The sequence below is a fragment of the Salvelinus sp. IW2-2015 genome, linkage group LG20 (genome assembly GCF_002910315.2).
Source record: "Salvelinus sp. IW2-2015 linkage group LG20, ASM291031v2, whole genome shotgun sequence".
Lineage (NCBI taxonomy): Eukaryota > Metazoa > Chordata > Actinopteri > Salmoniformes > Salmonidae > Salvelinus > Salvelinus sp. IW2-2015.
This window is the reverse complement of record NC_036860.1, coordinates 69,343,699-69,369,082: the sequence shown is the minus strand read 5'-3', so window position 1 is coordinate 69,369,082 and position 25,384 is coordinate 69,343,699. Positions and strand designations below refer to the sequence as shown.

Below are 25,384 nucleotides of genomic sequence, written 5' to 3'. Positions count from 1 at the left end.
GCTAGCTAACGTTAGCTGGCTGGCTCCCTAGCCAACGTTAAGTGTATGACGTTAATATTCGTATCCCAGAACCGTTTGCTTTGCTAGTTAGAGCCTAATGTTAGCTAGCTAACATTGAACCTGATTGGTTAGCTCCCAGGAGATTCATTCAGGGTAGTAGCGACATGATTTGGCACTATGTTCATTGTTGTTTAACTAGATAACATTAGCTGGCTGACTCGTAAGCTAACGTTACGTGACGTGTGTGATCTTACACGTTATTTACCTAGCTAGGTTCATTGCGTACCTAGCTAGCTAGCTACATGTCTTAAGCTAAAGTGTACAACACCCATTGAATATGGCCGGTGTCAGTAAAAGCATAAATAAAGTGTTGCCAGCAGAGCTGGTTAGGCTGTTTTCATGTTATCCAGAGGTAAACAAATCATTGGCCAAATCGTCAAGTGTGCGCTCTGAACGCTCCGAGAGCAAAACGAGATGTGTGGGGCTATAGCTTAAGAGGGTGTGAACGATGCTGAATGGGTGTAGACAAAGAAGAGCTCTTCACTAGATACCAAAACATTCAAAGGCCATTTTCTCAAAAGTGAGTTTACACGTTTATGAACTTTCAAAGCAGAATTACTTTCCCATTGTTCCTAAAAAATGCTATGTATTATATACCATTTTGTAGCTCTGAGTCTCTACTTTTATCCAATGTTAAAAACACCATTTAAAATGTTGCTACATAAGACCAAATACAGGTGGTGAGTCACATATACCAATTCTGGGTCAATTTGCCTAATGGTTTATGTTTACATTTTGGCAGTGAGGAGCCCTTTATCTACTTCCACAGAGTCAGATGAACTCGTAGATACCATTTGTATGATTTTAAGTTAAATGTAGTTGCGCTAATGGCTGTAATTCTATGGGTATCTGCTAGCATGCTAGCATGTATCTTATAGGGTATCTTATAGCATAGCAGATACCCATAGACTTTCAGCCATTGCGCTAACACTAGTTAGCATTGGCTCACGAAACTACCTCTAACTTCCTTCATACTGGACACAAAGACATACAGAATCTACCCATGAGTTCATCTGACTCTGGGGAAGTAAATAAAGGGCACCATGGCCAACATACCAAAGTATCCCTTTAGGATTAGTGAAACATTTTCAGTGTAAGTGTATTGGTATATTAGGGAATATTATAATAAATAAAGCATTTCATGCATCTATCTATCATCACATTTGCAGATTTATGTAAAATAGCCTATTATTCTTAATGTAGATTAGATAGTCATCATTTAAGCTAATAGTATAACTCAATCATTGTTCACAAAAAAAGACTGCAATGTTCAATGCATGACTGAGTGTGTAGTGGTGTAGAGTAGGCCTAGGCTATAGGCTATATCAGTTTCTTTCATTTAATGCAATTCTACTACACTTTATATGACTGGAGACATTAGCAGAGTCTTTTTTAATACAACAAAAATGGCAGGTTAGTATAGGCCTATAGGCTACGGCTGACTCTGATAAACAGATCAATAAAAAATGACCTTGTCTGCAACCATCTAATCTAGGCCTATGAAAAGGGGAGACACAAATTGTACAATATGACGTCCATCTAACCTGTAGGAACAAATTATTGTCCAAAAAACAAAGTTTCAAGTGGCACTGACCCAATGATAAAGAGTTAATATGTGCACAGCTAGCTTAACGAGGATATCGTTTCGATCGATTTGATTTCTTGGCCGCAAGCGAGTAGTAACCTTGAGCACATACCATGGTATTTGGAAAAAGCCACAGGATGGTTTTTCAATACTGTCAATACCATCTAAACTATTTCTTATGAGTTTTTCTTTACTCATCTCAAACATGTAGGCTGATTAGCCCACTAAGCCAGTGAGTGGTGCTTTCCACCCATGGTGCTGAATCGAGGTAAGCACCTTTCTCTGCGATGGATCTGATCTGTCCACGGTCCTGAAGTTTTTTTCCCTCAAAAACATTAAAGACTGATGTAATGAGTCTAAATACAAAATCCGTAGTGAATCTGACATATGGGTCATGAGGAGATGATTGCAGATGATTTGGAGCATTAGCGTTATACATGCAAAGAATGCGTTGTTAATAGTTTCCTTGTGTTTCGAGAAATCAATACCGAATTCGTTGTGGTTCATTTTAGGGATGTCCATGATAGCAATGACAAGTTGTCCATGATAGCGATGACAAGTCCCACTCCTCTTCAATGCCTGTGCGAAGTTGCTGGATATTGGCGGGAACTGGAACACGCTGTCATACATGTTGATCCAGAGCATCCCAAACATGCTCAATGGGTGACATACTTTGGAACTGGGCCATTTTCAGTTTCCAGGAATTGAGTACAGATCCTTGCGACATGTGGGCGCGTGTTATCATGCTGAAATATGAAGCGATGTCGGCGGCTGAATGGCACGACAGTACGCTTCAGGATCTCGTCATGGTATCTCTATGCATTCAAATTGCCATCGATAAAATGCAATTGTGTTTGTTGTCTGTAGCTTATGCCTGCCACCGCCACCATGGGCACTTTGTTCACAACATTGACATAAACAAACCGCTCGCCCACACAAAGGCATACACGCTGTCTTCCATCTGCCCGGTACAGTTGAAACCGGGATTCATCTGTGAAGAGCACATTTCTCCAGCGTGCCAGTGGCCATCGAAGGTGAGCATTTGCCCACTGAAGTCGGTTACGATGCTGAACTGCAGTCAGGTCAGGACCCAGGTGAGGACGACGAGAATGCAGATGAGCTTCCCTGAGACGGTTTCTGACAGTTTGTGCAGAAATTAGTTTAATCAGCAGTCTGGCTGGTCAGATGATTCCAGCAGGTGAAGAAGCTTGATGTGGCGGTCCTGGGCTCGAGTAGTTGCACGTGGTCTGTGGTTGTGAGGCCGGTTGGACGTACTGCAAAATTCTCTAAAACGACGTTTGAGGCAGCTTATGATAAAGAAATTAACATTAAATTATCTGGCAACAGCTCTGGTGGACATTCCTGCCAATTGAACACACCCTGAAAACTTGAGACATCTGTGGCATTGTGTTGTGTGACAAAACTGCACATTTTATTGTCCCAGCACAAGGTGCACCTGTGTAATGATCATGCTGTTTAATCAGGTTCTTGATGTGTCACCTCTGTCAGGTGGATGGATTATCTTGTCAAAGTTGATGTAACAATGTGCCTGCGAGTCGGGAAGCAAGTTCAGGGAGTGAGTGTTTAAAAAAAATAAACACAACATAATAAAAAAATAAGAAGCACGAACAACGCACAGAACTGACACAGGAACAGAAACAATAACACCTGGCTAAGGAACCGAAGGGAGTGACATACAGTTTAAGTCGGAAGTTTATATACACTTATGTTGGAGTCATTAAAACTTGTTTTTCAACCACTCCACAAATTTCTTGTTAACAATCTATAGTTTTGATAAGTCGTTTAGGACATCTACTTTGTGCATGACACACGTCATTTTTCCAACAACTGTTTACAGGCAGATTATTTCACTTATAATTAACTGTATCACAATTCCAGTGAGTCAGAAGTTTACATACACTAAGTTGACTGTGCCTTTAAACAGCTTGGAAAATTCCAGAAAATGATGTCATGGCTTTAGAAGCTTCTGATAGGCTAATTGACATCATTTGAGTCAATTGGAGGTGTACCTGTGGATGTATTTCAAGGCCTACCTTCAAACTCAGTGCCTCTTTGCTTGACATCATGGGAAAATCTAAAGAAATCAGCCAAGACCTCAGAAAATAAATTGTAGACCTCCACAGGTCTGGTTCCTCCTTGGGAGCAATTTCTAAACACCTGAAGGTACCACATTCATCTGTACAAACAATAGTACGCAAGTATAAACACCATGGGACCACGCAGCCGCCATACTGCTCAGGAAGGAGACTCCTTCTGTCTCCTTGAGATGAACGTACTTTGGTGCGAAAAGTGCAAATCAATCCCAGAACAACAGCAAAGGACCTTGTGAAGATGCTGGAGGAAACAGGTACAAAAGTATCTATATCCACAGTAAAACGAGTCCTATATCGACATAACCTGAAAGGCCGCTCAGCAAGGAAGAAGACACTGCTCCAAAACTGCTATAAAAAAGACAGACTACGGTTTTCAACTGCACATGGGGACAAAGATTGTACTTTTTGGAGAAATGTACTCTGGTCTGATGAAACAAAATTAGAACTGTTTGGCCATAATGACCATCGTTATGTTTGGAGGACAAAGGGGGAGGCTTGCAAGTCGAAGAACACCATCCCAACCGTGAAGCACGGTGGTGGCAACATCATGTTGTGGGGGTGGTTTGCTGCAGGAGGGACTGGTGCACTTCACAAAATAGATGACATCATGAGGCAGGAAAATTATGTGGATGTATTGAAGCAGCATCTCAAGACATCAGTGAGGAAGTTAAATATTGGACAATGACCCCAAGCATACTTCCAAAGTTGTGGCAAAATGGCTTAAGGACAACAAAGTCAAGGTATTGGAGTGGCCATCACAAAGCCCTGACCTCAATCCCATAGAAAATTTGTGCACAATATTTGAGAGGAAATAAGCTTTTTGTGCATTTGGAACATTTCTGGGATATTTTATTTCAGATGGGACCAACACTTCACATGTTGCATTTATATTTTTGTTCAGTATAAATGGACACGTAAAATCAGATTTCCTGATTTTTCAATCACTCAGCCATATCTTAACCAAGCTTTTGTCAAATTAAGTAAAGAGATGTGCCATGGGCCTACACACCAAATGTTGTGTTATTTGGACTTATGGTTCATGAGAAGAAGTTCCAAGATGGAGGAAAATCCATCCTGACAGACCTAATGGGTCTTTGAGGCAAATTTGTTCAGGATGAGGAAAGACACCTACATACAAAGTTTCAAGTCTTTAGATATGAGGGTTTAAGTGCTTATAGCAATCGGTGGCATTCTTTTTACCAAGTTACTTAAATTAGAACAATTGTGATCAATCTATGCTTGAGTTATTTGATAATGTCAACAACAACAACTATGCTGTGAACCCGTAATGAGAGTAGAAAAAAAGATAAGTGAGAGATGTAATGTCCAATTCAGGGACAGGGAAAGTGTCACATGTTTTACTGAGATTGACAAAGAGAACCTGAGAAAAGAAGTGGCAACAGGCTACTCTAGAGATGAGGTGGAATGGAACGGTGAGCACAGGCATGGAATGGATACACACAGTTCAGTAGAGAAAGAGAGATGAGATAGAGATGGATGCTACAATACAGCCGGCCTGGGGTGTTCAGTATAGTATATAGACCCGCTGCATGGACACGCTTACCTTGCTGTCTCCACAGATCAGGCCCCATGCTCACCAAATACTAATTATATCAGACATGTGGCGCCGTTACGAGGTGCCAGTGTATTTTTAGGCCCCTTCCTTTGTGGCAAGCCAAATCAAACAGGGAGAATGGGATTATAGTATGACAGGCAGGGAGACTAGGGGACTGTTGTCCAACCTGCAGGGTTAGTCTCTATTGTTTTACTATAGAACAGCAAATCCTGCTATCTGACACTATCCCTGGATGCTCCTACTGTACTGTATGAGTGCTTGGTTGTCATTTCAATTTGAGGGTTGGGTTGACCCCGTGGTTGTTTCTGTTTCATCTGAATAAATTGTAGATAAATGATTTAGTGTCTGCTTTGTGGGGAGGAAATATTTTTGATTTGATTATTACTAGGATTATAAACAGTACTGTCGTCAATTCATGAAAACTGTCTTCAACTCTTCACTTTGGATGATCAACTTTCATAGGCCGTACGATTGCCACGGCAATGCTGTAACCTGTATGCTTCATCTTCAGTTGCACCCCCAATCTCACAGACTCCCTCTCTCTCTTTCCCCTCCCCCACTTTTCCCCTTCCCCCCTCCAGGTGTCAAAAACCAGCCATGGATACAGCTCCAGAGGAAAGCAGTGGCTCTGGCCCTCAACTCTACCAACCCAGAGCTCTCTGCTGTGCTGACCTCCGCACAGAGTCAGTATGAGATAGGAGGTTTCCCCTACCCACTGGGCCTGGAGAGCAATGCCACCGGTGAGACATGGAGGGTGGGAGGGAGGGAGGGAGAGAGGGCAGACAGAGGGAGGGAGGGAGGGAGGGAGGGAGAGAGAAGGAGGGAGGAGAACAGCGAGGGTTGAAAAGGAGAGGGAAGGAGGGAAACAGGAGATGAGATGGGAAGAGAAGAAAGGATGGAGGGAGAGAAAGTACATGGGTAAAAGACTGGCTGAAAAAGTAGAATTGCTCAAGTGGAAAATCGAGAGATTTTGACCGAAATAATAGATTTCTGTCAAAAAGTCAGAAATTATGACAAGTGATGGCAGGGAACCAGGGGAAAGTTTGATTACATAGTATTATGTCTGAGTGTCATGAATGATGAGAAGCCAATGGATAGTGTCTGTTGGAAAGACTCTTCTGACTAGTGGAAACCAGGTCAACCGTGACGATGATGATGAATATTGTGATGTTCGCACGATGATGGTAGCATTAGCATGGTAGCAAGCCTTGTTTGGGGATTTTCTACTGTTGGGTTCTACACCACACTGGTCTAAAGTCCTTTGTGTCGTCTCTCCCCAGGGGCTAATAGTAGCTGGGTGGAGCTGACGGCGGTGGCGGCGGTCAATGCCCAGCTCTTCAGTCGTAACGGAACCGGTGTTCAGGTGTGGGACCCCGTCCATATCTGCATCCCCCTGCCCTTAGACACCCCCCTGCAGACAGCCACCAGTGTCCCCGTGTGGAGGTTCGACGACAAGACAGGTAAGGGGAAACGCCCACCATCATAGCTAACCAATAGTGAGAGCCCTCCATGTACAAGTGTCATCAATTTGTTTGATAGAGTGCCGACTCTGAGCGCTGTCAGTTGAAAATGGTTTCCCTAAAAAAAATAGCCTTGTATACAGACACATACAGAAACATCCTCGTACATACTTTGCCAGTTTCATTTGTTCATCAACAGTGGGCTTTCTGCTATGCTGAAATACGTACATAAAAATGCCTGTCAATAAAAAACTGCCATTAAGCAGTAAGCCACCGCCCGTCGAACCACAAATCGTTTATCCCAGCTAAATCCACTCTAAGGCATATAAATGGCAGTGGTCTGAGCTTGGAAAGGGACGAATAAGAAGAACCTCTAGTCCATCTGCTCTAACTATGGCTGCCTGGACTCCCAGCTGGTCACAGCTAGCCTGGTTCATCCAGCCTGAACACTGTGCTCAGCAGTGTTTTCCTCAGTTCAGTGTGGTATACCCAGGCTAGCTGATCCGGACTCACATGGGGTTAATCTTCCTCCTCGCTGCTCCTCGGTGTCTGGAATATTGCAGTTCACTTGGCTGACAGAACTGTTATACAACTGCTGTGCATGCTTTCACAGGGAGGGAGCCACACAACTCTCTCCATCTCTTTCTCTCTCTCTCTCTCTCTCTCTCTCTCTTTCTTTCTCTCTCTCTCTCTCTCTCTCTCTCTCACACATTTCTCTCTTTCTGTCTCTTTCTCTCGCTCTCTCTCACACACACAAACACACTCTCTCCCTCTGTCTTTCTCTCTTGCTCTCTGTCATTCTGTCTCCCCTCTCACTCTGTATCTCTCTCTCTCTCTTTCTTTCTCTCACATACACACTCTCTTTGCCTCTCTCTCTCTCTGCCTCTCTATCTCTTTCCTTCTCTCTCTCTCTCATACATTCACTTTCCCCCCTTGCTTTGTGGAACCGATGCCTGAAAACACCAGGCCAGGGTTGTTTCTTGTCTTGGACAAACGTTCCGGACCTCCCATGGTAGCTATCGTTCCAGTGTGTCTGAACCGGGACACGCAGATCACTGCAGATCTCATTGACATTGACATTGACCTGGCATTTCCCTACCCGAGATTCACATTACCATCACTATGCTGCTGAAGCCCTGGTAAACACTTCCTACGAATGCCCTGTTCATAACGCATGGTGTGTTTAGTCATAGAAGTTTATGAGCCGTTATTAGTGCCCATGTCGTGCATTATTGTGCATGATTCATAGCTCGGGCGTTCTAAACGTGCTTTACGGTGCATTATGAAGAGGGTATTCATAGGAAGCGTTGTTAACGGAGCCCCAAGCCTATTTCTACAGATCTCCACGATAACCTCGAACTTCTTGAAGTGGGATTTCACGGATGGTGCAGTGCACATTGAACTGAGAAGCCTAATGAAGCCTAATGGATAAAAAGTCATAGCCAACCAGTCTGGATATGTCTTCCCAAGGGAAGCACCTATCTGGCAGGATCCGTTTGGATTCGCAGCATCCTTCTGTGGTGGTACCTTTAAATACGGAGAGCAATGTGCGTGCGCGACTCGGGAACTATCGCCTTCAGAAATCATGGACATGCATTGATCGCTGGATCAAGACGGGTGTGTTCATTCGGATACCGTAGTTGTGGGTTCAATGTGCAGAAAACACGAAAACAGACTTTGTGTCAACATCCCTTTTTAACTTCTTGTGTAAAACTGCAGTTGTAGAGTGTTGTTGTCCCGAAGCCTGATGTGATTAGTCCTGTTATGTAGCTCTAGGAAACCTGGGAGAGAGGAGGCAATGTTCCCCACCTCTCTGGCCTCACGTTGCCACGGTAACATGTTATGAGATGCAAACAGAGACATAGATGGGAGGGAGGGAGGAGAGGATTTGGAGGGTTAACGTTTTTGAGTAGAGGAGAAAGGGGACAACAACGCTGTCGTGGAGGGCGAGATTTTGAATAGTGTGATGAGCTTGTCTGTTGGAGTTAGCTGTAGGCTATTGCTCACGTCATGTTAGGATGGCTAAGATGACGTGAGGATTAATGGTGACTCTCTGTACTTAGTGCTGACCCTAACATTCAGTATTGGGCCAAAACAGGTTACTGCCAATTGACTGGGCACCCCCCGCGAAAAAAAAACATTTCTCACTCTCTCGCTCCACTACATGGCTTATATTGTGGTTATTTGTGGGTGTTGAATTTAGTAGTTTGCTAAAAATTCGATGTATGAAAATGTTTTCACTCTGTACAGGAGCTGAGAGTAAAATCAAAACGTTACAATACAGCACAGGATTTAAGCAAACTGATTAGTCAAACAGAGCGTTGCAGCGCTAGGTTCATGCATTATTTAACCGTATGGGTTTTTATTCAACCGTCCACTAAGTGGGAGGCTCAGCCAGCGCAGAGCTCCTATCTCATTATCTGCAGTAACGAATGAACAGTTAGCTAGGTGGTGAGAAGCTTACTGATTTATAATGTGGACACTAGGGTGGATGTGCTGTTAACTGTGTCATCTCTAAATGTTTCGCTGCTAATCCCACCACGTGCACGCACGCACACACACACACACACACACACACACACACACACACACACACACACACACACACACACACACACAGAGAGAGAGAGAGAGCTCTGGGGGTATGGGCTTTTATTTGCTTAAGAGGGAGAATGTCCCCCACTGACCCTCATGTAGTACTGCAGCAACTGGTGTCCTACAGTATGTCTCAAGTGCTCTATACAGTATTTCAGTCTATATTGTATTCATAAAAGCTGGTTAACTTCTGGATGACAGCATTTAGGCATAAATCATTTTTTGTATCCGTCATGAGTTTAACTTGAGTCCAACAAAATAACCTTCTTCTTTTCCCTGACCTCTGCAGAAGCAGTAAACCGGAAAGTTTCTACTCAAAACAAATCAAGTAACATCGCAGGTTCACCCAACGTCAACAAATACGAGACATGTAGAATCCCACACAGAGCAATGAAATATACTCCTGTGCAGCTTTAGATCAGTGTTGAGTAGAAAAATGGGCCTCTAGTCTAGTATCCCAAGGGGCTCCTCTAGATTTATGAGTTACTGTAAATCTGGATGCCTGGGCCTCTCTTCCAGAGTCAGCTTTGACACCAGATTTTTCTCCCTCTCTCTCTCTCTCTCTCACTCACACACACACACACGCACACACACACTCCACTCTTCCAGCGTGCCAGGTTACACTTGCAAGACTTTAAATCCACCATGAGTTTTGTAGATGTTTGGGGAGGTTGGGGACACCTGCCAGGAACACTCTAGCAAATAGAATCAGGTGCTGCAGCGTAAGCCTTTAATTGGTGGGTACAGTGGAACGCTGTTGGAACACTGTGGCACTATGACAGGACTATCAAGGGAGAGCTAAGTGGGCTGTAATACAAGGCTGCTGACTGTCAGTCAGGATTGCGACTGAGATGAAATTAGATGTTTGAGGGAAATATGGAGCATGGGTGGATATTGGGTGTGGGTGGATGGCCAGGGTGAGCTGCCACTGAAGAGAGAAATTGATTTGTTTTGGACTGAATCACAAGTTTGTGCATATGTGGGTGTGCGTACAGTCTGTGCATAACCATTTGCATATTTGCACAAGTACAAGAGAACAGTGTGATGATGAGTCCAAAAAGTTGAATCAAAGTTGAACATGACCCCTTCGTCAGTCAAGAGGAATATTCTCTCTTTCTCACTCTCTCTCTCTCTGTCCTTGATGACCACTCCTATGTGATCTCCTCCCATCCTCCTCCTTCAAGGCGTCTTTAAAAGGGAAAGGAGGAGGAAGAAGGACGACAGTGTTTCTTGTTCCATATAGCCCAGGAGACTCTAGATCAGAGGCTCCATTATCTCTCCTGACTCAGCTGAGACAGAGGAAAGGATATGAGTCTGTGTTTGTTTTGGAGACGGATCACACACACACAGACTCAGCAGAAAGACGAGCAGAGGCTGTATAATGCACATACTCTGTCAGGGGGTAGTGGGGGGGTGGTTTGGAAATCCCCCTGCCTTATGATGAGGAGATTAACAAAAGCCCCTACTACTGTTCGTCTGTGTGCATGATGACCCCTAGTGGTCGACATTTAACACTACATCCATGGTCGGGCACTTCCTAGAGATAAGTGAACTGGCATGACACACAATCACACTTCAATTTACTCTCACCTCCCTTCTACCCCTAGTTTAGACGATTTTTGAATATACCATTTTAGCCAAGTGTGTTTCTATTCACACCACTTTGGATGTGTTAATTAGAGCTTGGCTCAAAAGTGTAGCCTAGAAGTCCTAGGTTGACTTCTCAGGTGGTTCAATGTTTGAGGTGGTGGATGCCAGATCCTCTATTAATGTCTAATAATAGCTGTAGCCAATGGGCAGCAGAGATGTCAGACATGACTCCGGGCAGCCGAGCGGAAATGGAGGAAAACTCGCCTCCCTGCGGACCTGGCATCCTTTCACTCCCTCCTCTCTACATTCTCCTCTTCTGTCTCTGCTGCTAAAGCCAATTTCTACCACTCTAAATTCCAAGCATCTGCCTCTAACCCTAGGAAGCTCTTTGCCACCTTCTCCTCCCTCCTGAATCCTCCTCCCCCTCCTCCCTCTCTGCTGATGACTTCGTCAACCATTTTGAAAAGAAGGTCGACGACATCCGATCCTCGTTTGCTAAGTCAAACGACACCGCTGGTTCTGCTCACACTGCCTACCCTGTGCTTTGACCTCTTTCTCCCCTCTCTCTCCAGATGAAAATCGCGTCTTGTGACGGCCGGCCGCCAACAACCTGCCCGCTTGACCCTATCCCCTCCTCTCTTCTCCAGACCATTTCCGGAGACCTTCTCCTTACCTCACCTCGCTCATCAACTCATCCTTGACCGCTGGCTACGTCCCTTCCGTCTTCAAGAGAGCGAGAGTTGCACCCCTCTGAAAAAACCTACACTCGATCCCTCCGATGTCAACAACTACAGACCAGTATCCCTTCTTTCTTTTCTCTCCAAAACTCTTGAACGTGCCGTCCTTGGCCAGCTCTCCTGCTATCTCTCTCAGAATGACCTTCTTGATCCAAATCAGTCAGGTTTCAAGACTAGTCATTCAACTGAGACTGCTCTTCTCTGTGTCACGGAGGCGCTCCGCACTGCTAAAGCTAACTCTCTCTCCTCTGCTCTCATCCTTCTAGACCTATCGGCTGCCTTTGATACTGTGAACCATCAGATCCTCCTCTCCACCCTCTCCGAGCTGGGCATCTCCGCGCGGCCCACGCTTGGATTGCGTCCTACCTGACAGGTCGCTCCTACCAGGTGGCGTGGCGAGAATCTGTCTCCGCACCACGTGGCTCTCACCACTGGTGTCCCCCAGGGCTCTGTTCTAGGCCCCTCCTATTCTCGCTATACACCAAGTCACTTGGCTCTCATATCCTCACATGGTCTCTCCTATCATTGCTATGCAGACGCACACCAATTAATCTTCTCCTTTCCCCCTCTGATAACCAGGTGGTGAATCGCATCTCTGCATGTCTGGCAGACATATCAGTGTGGATGACGGATCACCACCTCAAGCTGAACCTCGGCAAGACGGAGCTGCTCTTCCTCCCGGGGAAGGACTGCCCGTTCCATGATCTCGCCATCACGGTTGACAACTCCATTGTGTCCTCCTCCCAGAGTGCTAAGAACCTTGGCGGGATCCTGGACAACACCCTGTCGTTCTCAACTAACATCAAGGCGTGACCCGTTCCTGTAGGTTCATGCTCTACAACATTCGCAGAGTACGACCCTGCCTCACGCAGGAAGCGGCGCAGGTCCTAATCCAGGCACTTGTCATCTCCCGTCTGGATTACTGCAACTCGCTGTGGCTGGGCTCCCTGCCTGTGCCATAAAACCCTACAACTCATCCAGAACGCCGCAGCCCGTCTGGTGTTCAACTTTCCCAAGTTCTCTCACGTCACCCCGCTCCTCCGCTCCTCCACTGGCTTCCAGTTGAAGCTCGCATCCGTTACAAGACCATGTGCTTGCCTACGGAGCTGTGAGGGGAATGGCACCTCCGTACCTTCAGGCTCTGATCAGGCCCTACACCCAAACAAGGGCACTGCGTTCATCCACCTCTGGCCTGCTCGCCTCCCTACCTCGTGAGAAGTACAGTTCCCGCTCAGCCCAGTCAAAACGTTCGCTGTCTTGGCACCCCAATGGTGGAACAAACTCCCTCACGACGCCAGGTCAGCGGAGTCAATCACCACCTTCCGGAGACACCTGAAACCCCACCTCTTTAAGGAATACTAGGATAGGATAAAGTAATCCTTCTAACCCCCCCCCCCTTAAAAGAGTTAGATGCACTATTGTAAAGTGGTTGTTCCACTGGATATCATAAGGTGAATGCACCAATTTGTAAGTCGCTCTGGATAAGAGCGTCTGCTAAATGACTTAAATGTATGTAAATGTAAATGACTAATAGATAGAGCCCTAATGGATTTTCATGCCTGGGCCTGTATTCACAAAGCGTCAGAAGTGCCGATCTAAGATCAGTTTTGACTTTTAGATCATAATGAATAAGATGACCTGATCCTAGATAAACACTTTTGATTAATCCAGGCCCTGGTTGTATTGCTGCTATGATGACAAAGGCAGTATATTCACAGACTTCCCTTGCCTCTGTTATTAGCACTAAAAGAGGAGTCCAGCAAATGTTTGTAGTCTTAAGGGAAACAGATATTGATCTAATAGTTATTTAAAGTTATAGTCATATTGCTTATTCGAATTGAAAGGCAATGTTACGTTTATTTTTTTCAAATATGTTATTAATCATAAGCTATATCTTACTGTAAGCTTGACATTTTTTGTTTTAGGCCACTGTTTCCATTCTCCCCTACAAATGTGTTCAAATCATTCAGGACACTTGCATAAGTAACATGTAGGCCTAATCGTAACCTGCCTCTGCGTTTCTGTTTTCTGCAAAGTGAAAATGCTAACGAGAATGACTATTTTAGGCGAGGGAGGATGATGTAGAAGGGGGACCTTGGGTGTACTGTGGGCCAAGGTCACCCTGTCAAAACAGATTAAGCTACCGAATCCTGACCCTCTCCTCAGGGCACCTGGCATCATGGGAAATGTCTTCTTTTTTTTGTCTTTTTTTTTGTGGCCAAGTTTTTATTTGTTTTGTCATTTTTTTGTTCTCTTCTTTTTTCCTTTTTTTATTGCTCTTTCATTATTGTGGTTCGGGTCGGAAAGCATCCGCCCGGACTCAAAGCTGTCTTCCTTCCCTGAATCACGTTATTCGCTCATCATTTGTATGTTCTATCCCGTCAAGCTAGACATCACTGGATATGAATGCATAACACCGCCTGGCCTTATAATGTAGAGCGATAGATTCACAGCACACGTTCAGTACAGTAACTATGGAGCTCTTCCATCTGCTCACTCCAGGATTTAAAATAATGTACTGATTATCCTTGAAATGATTGTGTACAGGGATTTTGAGCAAGCATTGGCAAAAAAGCAAAAAATAGGTTGGAAATCACTATTGTTAGTGCAGAGCAAGGATACTCACAAAAAATATAAATTTTCAGTTTTAGAAATATATTTTGGATTGGTAAGGATCTTAATGGAAATCTACACACACATCTCTGAAATTGTTAAGGAAGTTGACATACAATGTTTAATGTAATTCCAACTCTACTCTTAACTAATTCTGTCCTCATGTTGACTTTTACTTCAACAGGACTCTGGGTCAGGAAAGGAACCGGATACATCAAGAAAGAAGGAGCACAGCTGACATGGAGTTTTGTGGCCAACCAGCTAGGATACTGGCTGGCTGCCTTTCCCTCAACCACAGGTACGGTAACTATGTCCAGAGATGGACAGTATTTCTGTTACATCTATTTGAAATATGTATTTAAATTACTTCTGAGTATTTTGACATTTTGTATTACACTGGGCTGAATTACACTCTCAATATATTTTGTAGAAAGATACTTTCGAGAGCTGTAATTTGCATTTTCAAAAGACTTTTCTATACCATTTTGTATAGCTGTTCACAATTTTGTGGCTCCCTTTCACCCTACATTGGTATCGGAAGCCTGATGGCACTATAGTGTGATAAGAGCATCTGCTAAATGACAAAATGTATATGTAAAAATGAACAATTGCAAAGCATGCTGAGCGTTATTCTAATAAGCTCTGTTCCCGAAACAATAATAATAATAATACCCAGTGTGCTTTGCATTTCATTATACTATGATCGTTATCACATATACATTTTGGTCATTTAGCAGACACTCTTATCCGGAGTGACTTACAGTCAGTGCATTCAACTAATGTAGATAAACAACATATCACAGTCATAGCAATTTAAAACGTTTCTGTAACCATTACTGAGAATGTTGTTGCTGTTCGGGCCAGCTACTTCCAAATTAATTTTCTTATTTTAAAATACATATTTTAATGAAATACATGACAAAATACAAGTATTTCATCATTTATTTTGATACATTGATTTTTATGGTATTTTGTAATTGTATTTTGTAGTTTTTGCCCGTCCCAGACTATGTCAACAATGCTCGGGACTGCATCAGTCTGACATTTGTTCTATAGCCCCACTGTCATCTTGGTTCCCTTAACCCTTGTGTGGTGTTTGAAAACAAGTACAAATTCAACAAAAGGTTTGCTGTGTGCCTTCACTCTGTCTTCCTCCTCCCGGGGCCTGCTGTTTCAACATAGCACCAAGAACCTGTTTGCCTGTGTCCCACTTTTCTTGCTCTCCTTACCCTTTGTAGTGTGTGAAATATTGTGGGAACCTGCACAATGTTATTACAATACGTTATTTCGATACATTGTAAAGAAATCTGTATTTTCCCACACTCTACCACAGCCAGGTGCAAATTGGGGGAGGGACACAACAAATAAATAGTTTTATACGTGTGGCTCCTTACCACAATCAATCAAAATGACAAAAAGAATCTCTGCTCAGAAGGCCTTAGAAATTATTTTTGCAGAGAGAGAAGCTAGGGTGGAAGGAGCGTCTTCCACTTTGGAAGATGAAGAATTTTCAGAATATGAGGAGCATGTCTCTGTCAATTCGGATTCTGACAGTGAGTTGGAAGAAGAGGATGAGATTGACCCTCAGCCAGCCCCAAGACCAGCCCTTCACCTACCAGCTCATCAGCAGCCTGCATAGGGAAAATACACAGATGTCAAAAAATTGTGAAATGTAATAGTTTTCTTGCCCAAGGAATGAGCCACCCCGCATGGCTGCCACTGTGATAAGGATGCAACCAGGGCTGACGCAGATGGCGGTTACTCATATGCAAGACATAAAGTCTTATTTTGAACTGTTCATCCCAGACACCATCCAGAAAATCATACTGGACTGCACTAATTTGGAGGGAGCTCCTCAAGAGGAAGCTGACGATGGTAGGAACAGTACGAAAAAACAAGCCAGAGCTCCCACCTCAGCTGTTGAATACATGGAACAGGCCTATCAATGCCTCTAAGTTTGTGTTCACGGGCTGACACGTCCCTAGTGCCAAAGAAAGGCATGCCAAAGAAAGGCATGCCAAAGAAAGGCATGCCAAAGAAAGGCATGCCAAAGAAAGGCAAAAAATGTTGTACTCATGAGTACACTGCATAGGGATGGGAGAATCTATGGCCACGAACATCTAAAACCAGAAATCATAATGGATTACAATGCCACAAAAGGAGTGATGGACAATTTAGACAAGCTGGTGACTGGCTACAGCTGCAAAAGAAGAACCCTACACTGGCCACCTGTGATATTCTTCAACATATTTGACATCTCGGCATACAACGCGTTTGTTACCTGGATGGCATTGAACCCAGATTGGGACAGAGGGAAGCTCCAGAGGAGACGGCTCTTTCTCGGGGAGCTGGGCAAGGCGTTGGTAAAGACCTCAAATCCAGAGGAGCCAACCAATCCAAGGGACCCCATCTTCTGCAGCCATCGTGAGGAGGATTCAGGAGGAGGATGCTGGTGCCCCATCCGCCCGACCAACAGAACCAACAACTCCAATACCAGAAGTAAGTGTGAGTGATGTTGTTGCACGTGTGTGTGCCTGACTCTCCTACCTTGGCCTGCTGTAACTATATACATGTGTGTGAGTGAGTGAGATGTTAGTAAAATTCCTGAGCTGAGTGTTTTCATCATTCTAGATTGCAGCCGGTAGCAACACAGGAAGAAGCGCTGCGATGTGTGTGGACCCAAGAAGGACAAGAAGACACAGTACAAATGCATGAAGTCCAATAAATACATTTGCAGCACACACAGTAAAACTCTGTCCCCCATGTGGTGTGTAGACCGGCCTTAATTTGTGTTCAATGGGGCTCATTTATCATTTCTGTAAAATGTGTGCTTTCAATTTGTTCATTTCAAAGCAATAAACATCAATAGTGATGAAAGCCTTGTTTTATCATTTGTTCAAGATTAACATGATTTATTCCACCCATTTCTTGATTATAATTGATTTTTGTTTACAAAAATCACATTTTATCAAACAAACGAACAGAGCTTTTATTGATAAATGTGATCCAGCAGAGGTAAATGGCAAATATTAACCATGTATGCTGTCTATAGTGCTTGCAATTGATATAAGTCAACATGTAAGTATGAAATATTTTTATGTAAATTCTTATGGCTGTATTGTTTTAAAATCCCAATAATGGTGTGGGTCCATCAGACCAGCGAACACTGGGTGAAAAACAAAAACATGAACACCACACAAGGATTAAGACGGGGTTCCCAAACTAGCGGGCCGCAGGTGATTTTATTTGGACTCCCAAGTTTTCTGAGCAAAAAAATACATTTTTCATTTTGGAAATCTGTTCCAAAGTATTCCCACAGATAATAGAGCAAGATATGTGATTGTATACAAATGTCAGCAAGGTTTGAAATTATTATGCTTTAGTCAAATATTATATCTCAAACCTTTAATGGTTGATTGTTTAGCTATGTCCTTTAGATCAGTTTTGCTCTGTAGTCACTGCTAGTTTAGAAGTCTTTTAAGGCCTCTGCAAGTGATATAATGCACCAATTATTCATTGTTACGCTGTAATATATAATTACATATTCACTGTTTCTGTAACTTTATTACAATACAATTTAACAATAAAGTATTGTATTGCTGTTTTAATACATATTAATATATTATATATATATTTACTGCAACATTCTGTAAATGATGGTGCACTGTGGAAAAATGCTGTGGGAGGGGAAGAATATTTGGCTCATTAACATATTTCGAGGCATGCCTTGTAAGTAGCTATATTTTTGCACCTGTTTGTAAGACTGCTGTACCAATTGAACTAATGTGTGGAAGTAGTGCCCTAACAATGTAATGTGTATAGGGACAGGTCAGAGTGGCAAGTCTTAAACCTTTACTGTTTGAGTGTTTTGCCAAGTCTGTTTTGCCCTGTAATCTAGCGATGTTATGTTTGATACCGACGCTTCAATACATGCGTCGAAATCACTAATCAGTATCACAGTCAGCCTGTATCTCTTTATCAGAAGCACGTGATCAATGACGTCAGAAGCTTCATTTTGTCGAACAGCCACCTGTTTTGGTTGAAGACGTCGTCTATATAATTTGGCTGTTCTGGATTATTTTGACCAGCAGGTGCCACTAGTGTACGCTGTGTTGATCAAAGCCGTGAACAATGAACCTGTTTTTGACAGAATTGTCTGGAAAGCCTCAATGCTTCAAGAAGCTTAGTATCCCCATCACTACTTTAATCACGGACAGTTTGGAAGCCTTTGTTTAGGCCTCAAGAAGTGCAAGTGATATGAAACACAAAATATTCATAAATATGCTGTAATATACACATACCTAGCAGCCAACCTGCTTGCACCAATCCCATGTAATTACAGTAAAATACCAATTTTACGAGTACAGTAGCATTTACTTTCTTACGGTATTGTACTGTATCGTTGCACTGATATTACAGTAACTCACAAGAATCTGGTAGCAAGTTACTGTGAATATTACAGTAACGTAATATTGGCACTAACCAGAGGTGGGAAAAGATACATCAAAAGGTATCTTGTTACAAATAGAAGACCAATGTATCCGTAACTACAACAACATTCTCAGTAACAGTGACAGAAACGGTTTACTTGCTATGACTGTGTTTTTATCAACCTTAGTTAATGCACTGACTGTAAGTTGCTCTGGACAAGAGTGTCTGCTAAATGACCAAAATATCCATTTAAAAATGAACACTTGCAAAGCACACTGCTGGGTATTATTCTCGTGAGCTCTGCCCTCAAACTATTTGTATTTTTATCAAATGTGGCCTTGTTTGGGGGAGAAGCTTATTAGAATAATGCCTGCAGTGTGCTTTGCAACTGTTCATTTTTACATTTACATTTTGGTAATTCACTCTTATCTAGAGTGACTTACAGTGAGTGCATTAAACGAGAATGGTGTTGTCGTTAAGCGGGCTACTTGCACGTTTATTTTTGTATTAGAAAATACAAAATACATGTATTATAATTAAACTGTTACAAAATACATGAATTGTACTTCAGGCCAGTGAAATACAAATGACTAAATAGGTATTGAAACTAGTGAAATACCTAACAGAAATATTGCCCATCGTTGGCGCTAGCTGCCTGCACTGTAAATGTGCAACAGTTTACTAACTACTATGCTTCCAGTAATGCACTGTATATTCGGGAAATACAGCATGTAGCTGTAGTCAAGTGTTACAGTAATATTTTGTAAATGTGTGTTTCAGTAAAGGTCCTGGAAATGTACAGTAATTTACTGGCTTCTGTGCTGCCTGTATTTTACTATAGATTTACAGTAACCTACAGGCTACTGTGCTGCCAGTAATTTACTATAAAAATGACAGGAAATGTTTTACGATGTACCCCTATGTTGCAGGCTCAGCTTTAAACCCCACGGGCCTGCGAGACATCACCACCTACCACACCGTCTTCCTCCTGACCATCCTGGGCTCCCTGGCTCTGCTGGTGCTGGTGCTGCTCTGTCTGCTGCTCTACTACTGCAGGTTGGTATCAGGCCCAGCGTGTCTCAACTCAGGTCCTGGAGTAGTCAATCCCAGTGTAGCACATTTTTGTTCCAACCCAGCACTAGTTTTGAACTAGCTGCTCAACGAGTCGTCAATCACCAGGTTTAGGGTAAATTCCATTTAAATTCCAGTCAATCCAGGAAGTACACTGAAGTTCCAATGCCAATTCTCTTCAATGCTTTTCAACAAGGAATATGGAACTACTTTCTGAATTGACTGGAATTTAAATGGAATTGAACCATGTCAAGCACTTGCTTAGTTGAATCAGTGGTGTTATTACTGGGCTGGGTCAAAAATGTAAAAGAAAAAAATAACCAATCCGGGATACTCCAGGACTCTATTTGTTGTTTCATTTCCTGTCTACGGGGTGTTAAAATGTGTGTTTGGTTGCATTCTCCCTTTACCCTTCTCTGTTATGTTTTGTTTAAGGCGGAGATGTCTGAAACCGCGGCAACAGTACCGTCACGGCAAGATGCATGTGTCCTCCGGCCTGGACGGCTCCAAGAGAGATCAATGCACCTCCATGTCCCACCTCAACCTCATCAGCTCAGGCCACATCCACATCGACACAGCGTCCTCCACCGGGGGTGACCCAGACGCCCTCAAATCAGACCTGTCCTCCACCCGGGATCTCCACAGCTCCAGGGAGGATTTCTTCCGGCACACGCCCCCAGGAAAGGCCAAGCGCCACGCCAAGGTGAACACGGACAATATCACCAGGCGTGGCGGTGGGGAGAGTTTTCCCATGAAGGTGACAACACGCTCTACTAACACTAACAACTTGGATCCTCAGCTGCTGCTCCGCAACGACACCCGCAGCTTCAGCTCAGCGGAGGATAATACCCATGATCCTGGAAATCGCCACAACCACCAAAATCACAATGCCAACGACAACCAGGGTTACTCCTCAGATCCACCATCTCCACCACCTTTACTGCCTCCCTTCGCTGGGCACTACCAGGAGTACTCTGGCCTGCCCCCAGAGTACTCAGCGTCCCAGACCGGGGACCTCCTAGCCAGGCCCAACTCTCTAAACACCCAGCCCGGCCAGCTCATTTTCTGCCACTCCATGGACCAGATGAAGGAGAGCATGTACCGGAGTGTGGTGCCCACGCTGGTCATCCCGGCCCACTACATGCGCCTGTCGTCGGACCTGTCGGCGGTGGAGCAGGCCCTGGAGAGGCAGCAACAGATGCAGCATGACATGGAGGGAATCCAGGTTAGCATGACCCTTCCCAGGCAGCAGGGACAGGTACACCAGAACCAGCAGCAGAAACAACAGAACCAGCAACAACAGAATCATCAACAGGAGGATGAGGAAGGGGAAGAACCAGGCCAGCAGAGGGAGGACTCAGAGGGACACTCTAACTGGGCCTCGGACCCTAACGCGGCTCCAGTCCGCATCCCGGTCCTGTTCAACGACAACACCATTTCTCAGATGAACGGAGAGCTGCAGGCGCTGACGGAGAAGAAGCTTCTTGAGCTGGGGGTGAAGCCGCAACCCCGGGCCTGGTTCGTCTCCCTGGACGGTCGCTCCAATTCCCTGGTTCGTCACTCCTACATCGAGCTGGGGGGAGAATCTCTCAGCATCCCTGGAGGAGGGGGAGGTGGAGGAGCCACGGGGAGTCATCATGACAACAGGGTAGACGTCGCTCGTGAAGCCAACATAAAGCAGCGGAAGGGAAAGGAGGAGAGGAAGGCCAAGGAAGCAAAAGAGGCTGCAGCGGCGTCTGAGAGGAAAGGTCACGCAGGGAAGACCTATACTAAACTCCCCTGCATCGACAACACAGACCCCCCCAGCAGCAGCAGCGAGAGCCACGCTGCCATGTACTCTCCAGAGGACAATTCTCTGGGACCGCTGCTGGACGAGGCCCCAGAGACGACCACCCGCGGTGGCACGTTCCCTCGGAAGGGCCGCAGCCGGGATAACAGCGCCCGGAGCAGTACCACCACTACCTCCACCGGTGAGGTGACACGCAGGGACTCAGCCACCAGCCCCGAGGACGGGGAGGATGCCGATGATAAAGACGAGGAGGGGAACAAGAAGAGTCCCTGGCAGAAGCGCGAGGAGAGACCCCTCATGGTATGGAAGTAAGGTAGACCTTGGGCTCTCAGGGAACATTGAGCTACAAGAGAACAGGGGGAGAAGAACCACTGTGTCAAGGAACGCCAGGAAGAAGAAAGAAGAGCAGTGAATGTGAGAGGTCTGTCTTGGAGTACAAAGAGAAAGACGTGTGTGAAAGAGATTATGAAATGAGAAAGGAAATCAAACAAGCACAATTGTCACATGAATTGTGAAAGGACCAGGTGTTTTGTAGTCCCACTTTGGCTTGTAGTCATCACAGAGATTAGTAGCTATATCTGCATCTCTAAAAATGTCACTGAGACCAGTAGCTATATCCGTATCTCTAGAAGTTTCACATGGCTGTGGATGTATTTATTACCAAAATCATGATCCCTAAGCATGTGGATGGTGTTTGTTTGCCCACAGGAACAAGTGGGAGAGTTCCTCTGACTGGTTGGTATTCTGAGATTCTTGAGAAATGCTCAACAATGTTTTTCTCCGCTGTGCTGTTAGTAGAATTGCTTGGAAACGTTACCTATCAGATTTTCCTGTTACCTTAGCATTAACCTCAAGTAATTTTTACAGACCGTTTGGGAGACGTCAGCTGGCCAAACAGAAACATTTGATTCCTATGGAAAATCAAGACTGTCTGGCCAGAACTGATGGACATAGTGGAATTAATTAGTATTGTTGTTTCACTCTTTACTCTTGTTTTCTTTTTAACAGATCAGATGGCCTTCTTTTTATGACTGAGTGGTACTTAATGTCATTGAGACAGATCGATGTATTAAACATTGGGGAAAAGGTTGCTGTTTTGATTGTGAAATCCTAATAAGTAAGTCCTAAAACCCAGGGTTTACAACGATGTTGTTGTTTCATTTTGTACTGTAAAAGTTCCTTGGAGATAACGGCAGAAAACCACCTCCACGTTACTATCACTGAAGCCTGGAGAATAATGCAAACCGTTTTGGTTGTCATTTTCCTTACTGACAGAATATGTTACAGTCATATTTTTGTCTTGCTTTGCAAACCTGCTGACTTGTAACATTTAACATCAATGGAAGCATGTACCTGACAAAATTATTTGAAATATTCATTATGCAACGTAGCTGGAAACAAATTAGAGCATCACAGCAACGTTTGCTAGAACATTTTGGTTATCTTATCATTACAAGTCTGTACCTTTCGTTGCAGTATCAATTTATAGTCAGACATGGATTGGACGATACAGACATGTAAAGCTTAAAAAACGGAATAATTGGGTATTATTGCAAACTTGAACGATGTTGCGAAAGGAAAAGACACTGAGTTGACTGAGTGGAAATCACAATTACCTAATGTTCCCATAAACTGTGCCATATTAGATTGCCAGTAATCTCCACTGGCTCATCTTCTCAAAACATCTAATTATTAGCCTTCAGATAAATAAGACAGGAATCCGTCCAGGTTTTGTCAGACCTAAAAATGTTAATGTCCAACAAATCACACCAAGCAATTAGTCTTTTAAGTGCCTTCATTTAGCATAAAAAATAATGGCTTGGATTCAAGGCATCGGTATGTAAACCCAGCAGTAACAAACATTGTACAACCATTCAGAAAGCTACTGGCTAAACAAAGGGTTTAACACATACTCTGTAACAAGTTTTGCTCATTATTTTCAGGTCATGATATTGAGTCGCACACAATGTCAAGCTATTGTTAGCTAATCGACTTTGATTTTTAACAAACAGCACTCAACCTTCATGACCAGGGGTCATTTGAAGGCAATCAAGCCAAACACTCGCTATCAGGTTCATAAAGTCCAGTTGAACTTCTATCATGTTGCCTTGTGGACTAATATACAGCACGGCATAACGCAAATGAGGTTTAGGACCTTGCCTAAGATGCACAGCAATGGTCCTCTTGATTTCAAACCTGTATTGTCACAATCCATGCTGTAAACCCACATGTGTTTTTATTTGATAACAACACTGTCACCGCTCTCTTTCCCCCCTTTCTCCATTCTAATGTATGTGAATGACCCTTGGAAGTCTCTTTTTAAGGCTTGATACTTGCCATGTTTTGATTTACTGGGGTGATACTATTATGTGAAGTGGTTTCCCTGTGGTTTGAGACTCAGGATCACAACAAACACGCATGTTCCTCCTCTGATGAGCATTTGTGCTGTTGTGTTTTTGTTTTGTTTTGTTCATCATAGAATCCTCTTCTCTCACCTTCAAAATGGTTTGATGCTTTAAGTTTGCAGAATTGAGCCACCTGTCTCTGTGAATAAACCAGCTCAGCTCTGATATGGAATCTCCTTAGACTATTTCATAGATTTTATGTTTGTTTATTTTTTTTGTCCAGGGTATGTTTTTGGGATGAAGTTAACGTCCTATGTCATTTAAGGGATGAGGTTGGCACAAAAACGTGAATAGTTCTATTGGCCCTACGAGGCACTACTGAATTGTGTGGTCTATGTGGCGTGTTCAATTCAATGAGCGTTTATTTTTATTTTATTTGTCATCAGAAATTGTTCTGAGGTCAAGGATAATACTGGTGTTTGATGTCTATAAACAAGGCAGTCAGAGCTTTGAAGGTGTGTCAAGTCTCTCCACCTCTGTCAGTGCAGGGCAAGCCACTGATGAAACTCCCCATATTAGCAAGTGCAGCATCTGTGAATTCTGACAAATCACAGCCTGCCACACAATGGTGTCAGTGCTGGAAACACAGGTAGAAGTTAAACGGTGTAAATGGGGTGTGTTGTGTTCTGAATAAATATGACTTGAGCAAGGTTTTTTTGTTTACTTTTTTACACAGTTCTTTTTATATATGTGAATGCCTGGCTAATCATAATTCCTATAGGCCTACTGTTTGAGTGCTTATACAAGGGCAGTTGTTGTCTCCAAGGCAACAGCCAGAGGGATGATGTGCTGTTATGGTAAACTGATGCCACCTCCTTTCCCTCTCAGATCTATATTTCTGAGGCAAATCTTTGCTAACTTTTATTGCTTGTTATTAATAATGTTAATATACAATCAAATAATTAAAGCATTTAACAAGTAATCTGCATGCTTGGAATTTGTACTGTGTGATTGGCATCAGCAGCTCACTTACAATAGTTGTTCTATTTATTTATTGTCCTCATGTCATTCAGTTGACTCTGAAGAAGAAAAAGCAATAGGCTATGGTAATGTCACAATTTCTCATGAAATATAATTATACCTCGGGATTTGTAGGCGTTACTCATTTTTATRGGATATGTCTCTGGGTGGCTCTTTAGGCCCTGGACTAAAAAACACTAGTCAGTAAATTACTTGAACGATACATTCTAGATTTATACACAACACAATACATGGTCATGAACAATGTTTTGCCTAGTGAGAGCCACTGCCAATAGTTATCCGCCAGGTGGCATAGGCCTCTCCTACAAGGTAGACTGGGGAGAAGAACAGATTGAGCAAAGCAGTTGATCCAATTTGTAAATCAGGAAGAGATCGCT

At 43.7% G+C, this 25,384-nt stretch overlaps 1 protein-coding gene across 1 annotated transcript in view; it reads left to right on the top strand.

The window, feature by feature from the left end:
- LOC111980925 (protein FAM171A2) overlaps positions 1-24,948 on the top strand; it is a 75,129-nt gene extending 50,181 nt beyond the window's left edge. The window contains exons 4-8 of the mRNA XM_024011982.2: positions 5,917-6,075; positions 6,616-6,795; positions 14,515-14,628; positions 19,691-19,817; positions 20,268-24,948. Coding sequence (XP_023867750.1) covers positions 5,917-6,075; positions 6,616-6,795; positions 14,515-14,628; positions 19,691-19,817; positions 20,268-21,933 — 2,246 coding nt within the window. The 3' untranslated portion in view covers positions 21,934-24,948. The remainder of the gene's footprint in view (positions 1-5,916; positions 6,076-6,615; positions 6,796-14,514; positions 14,629-19,690; positions 19,818-20,267) is intronic.
- Positions 24,949-25,384: the final 436 nt, after the last annotated feature.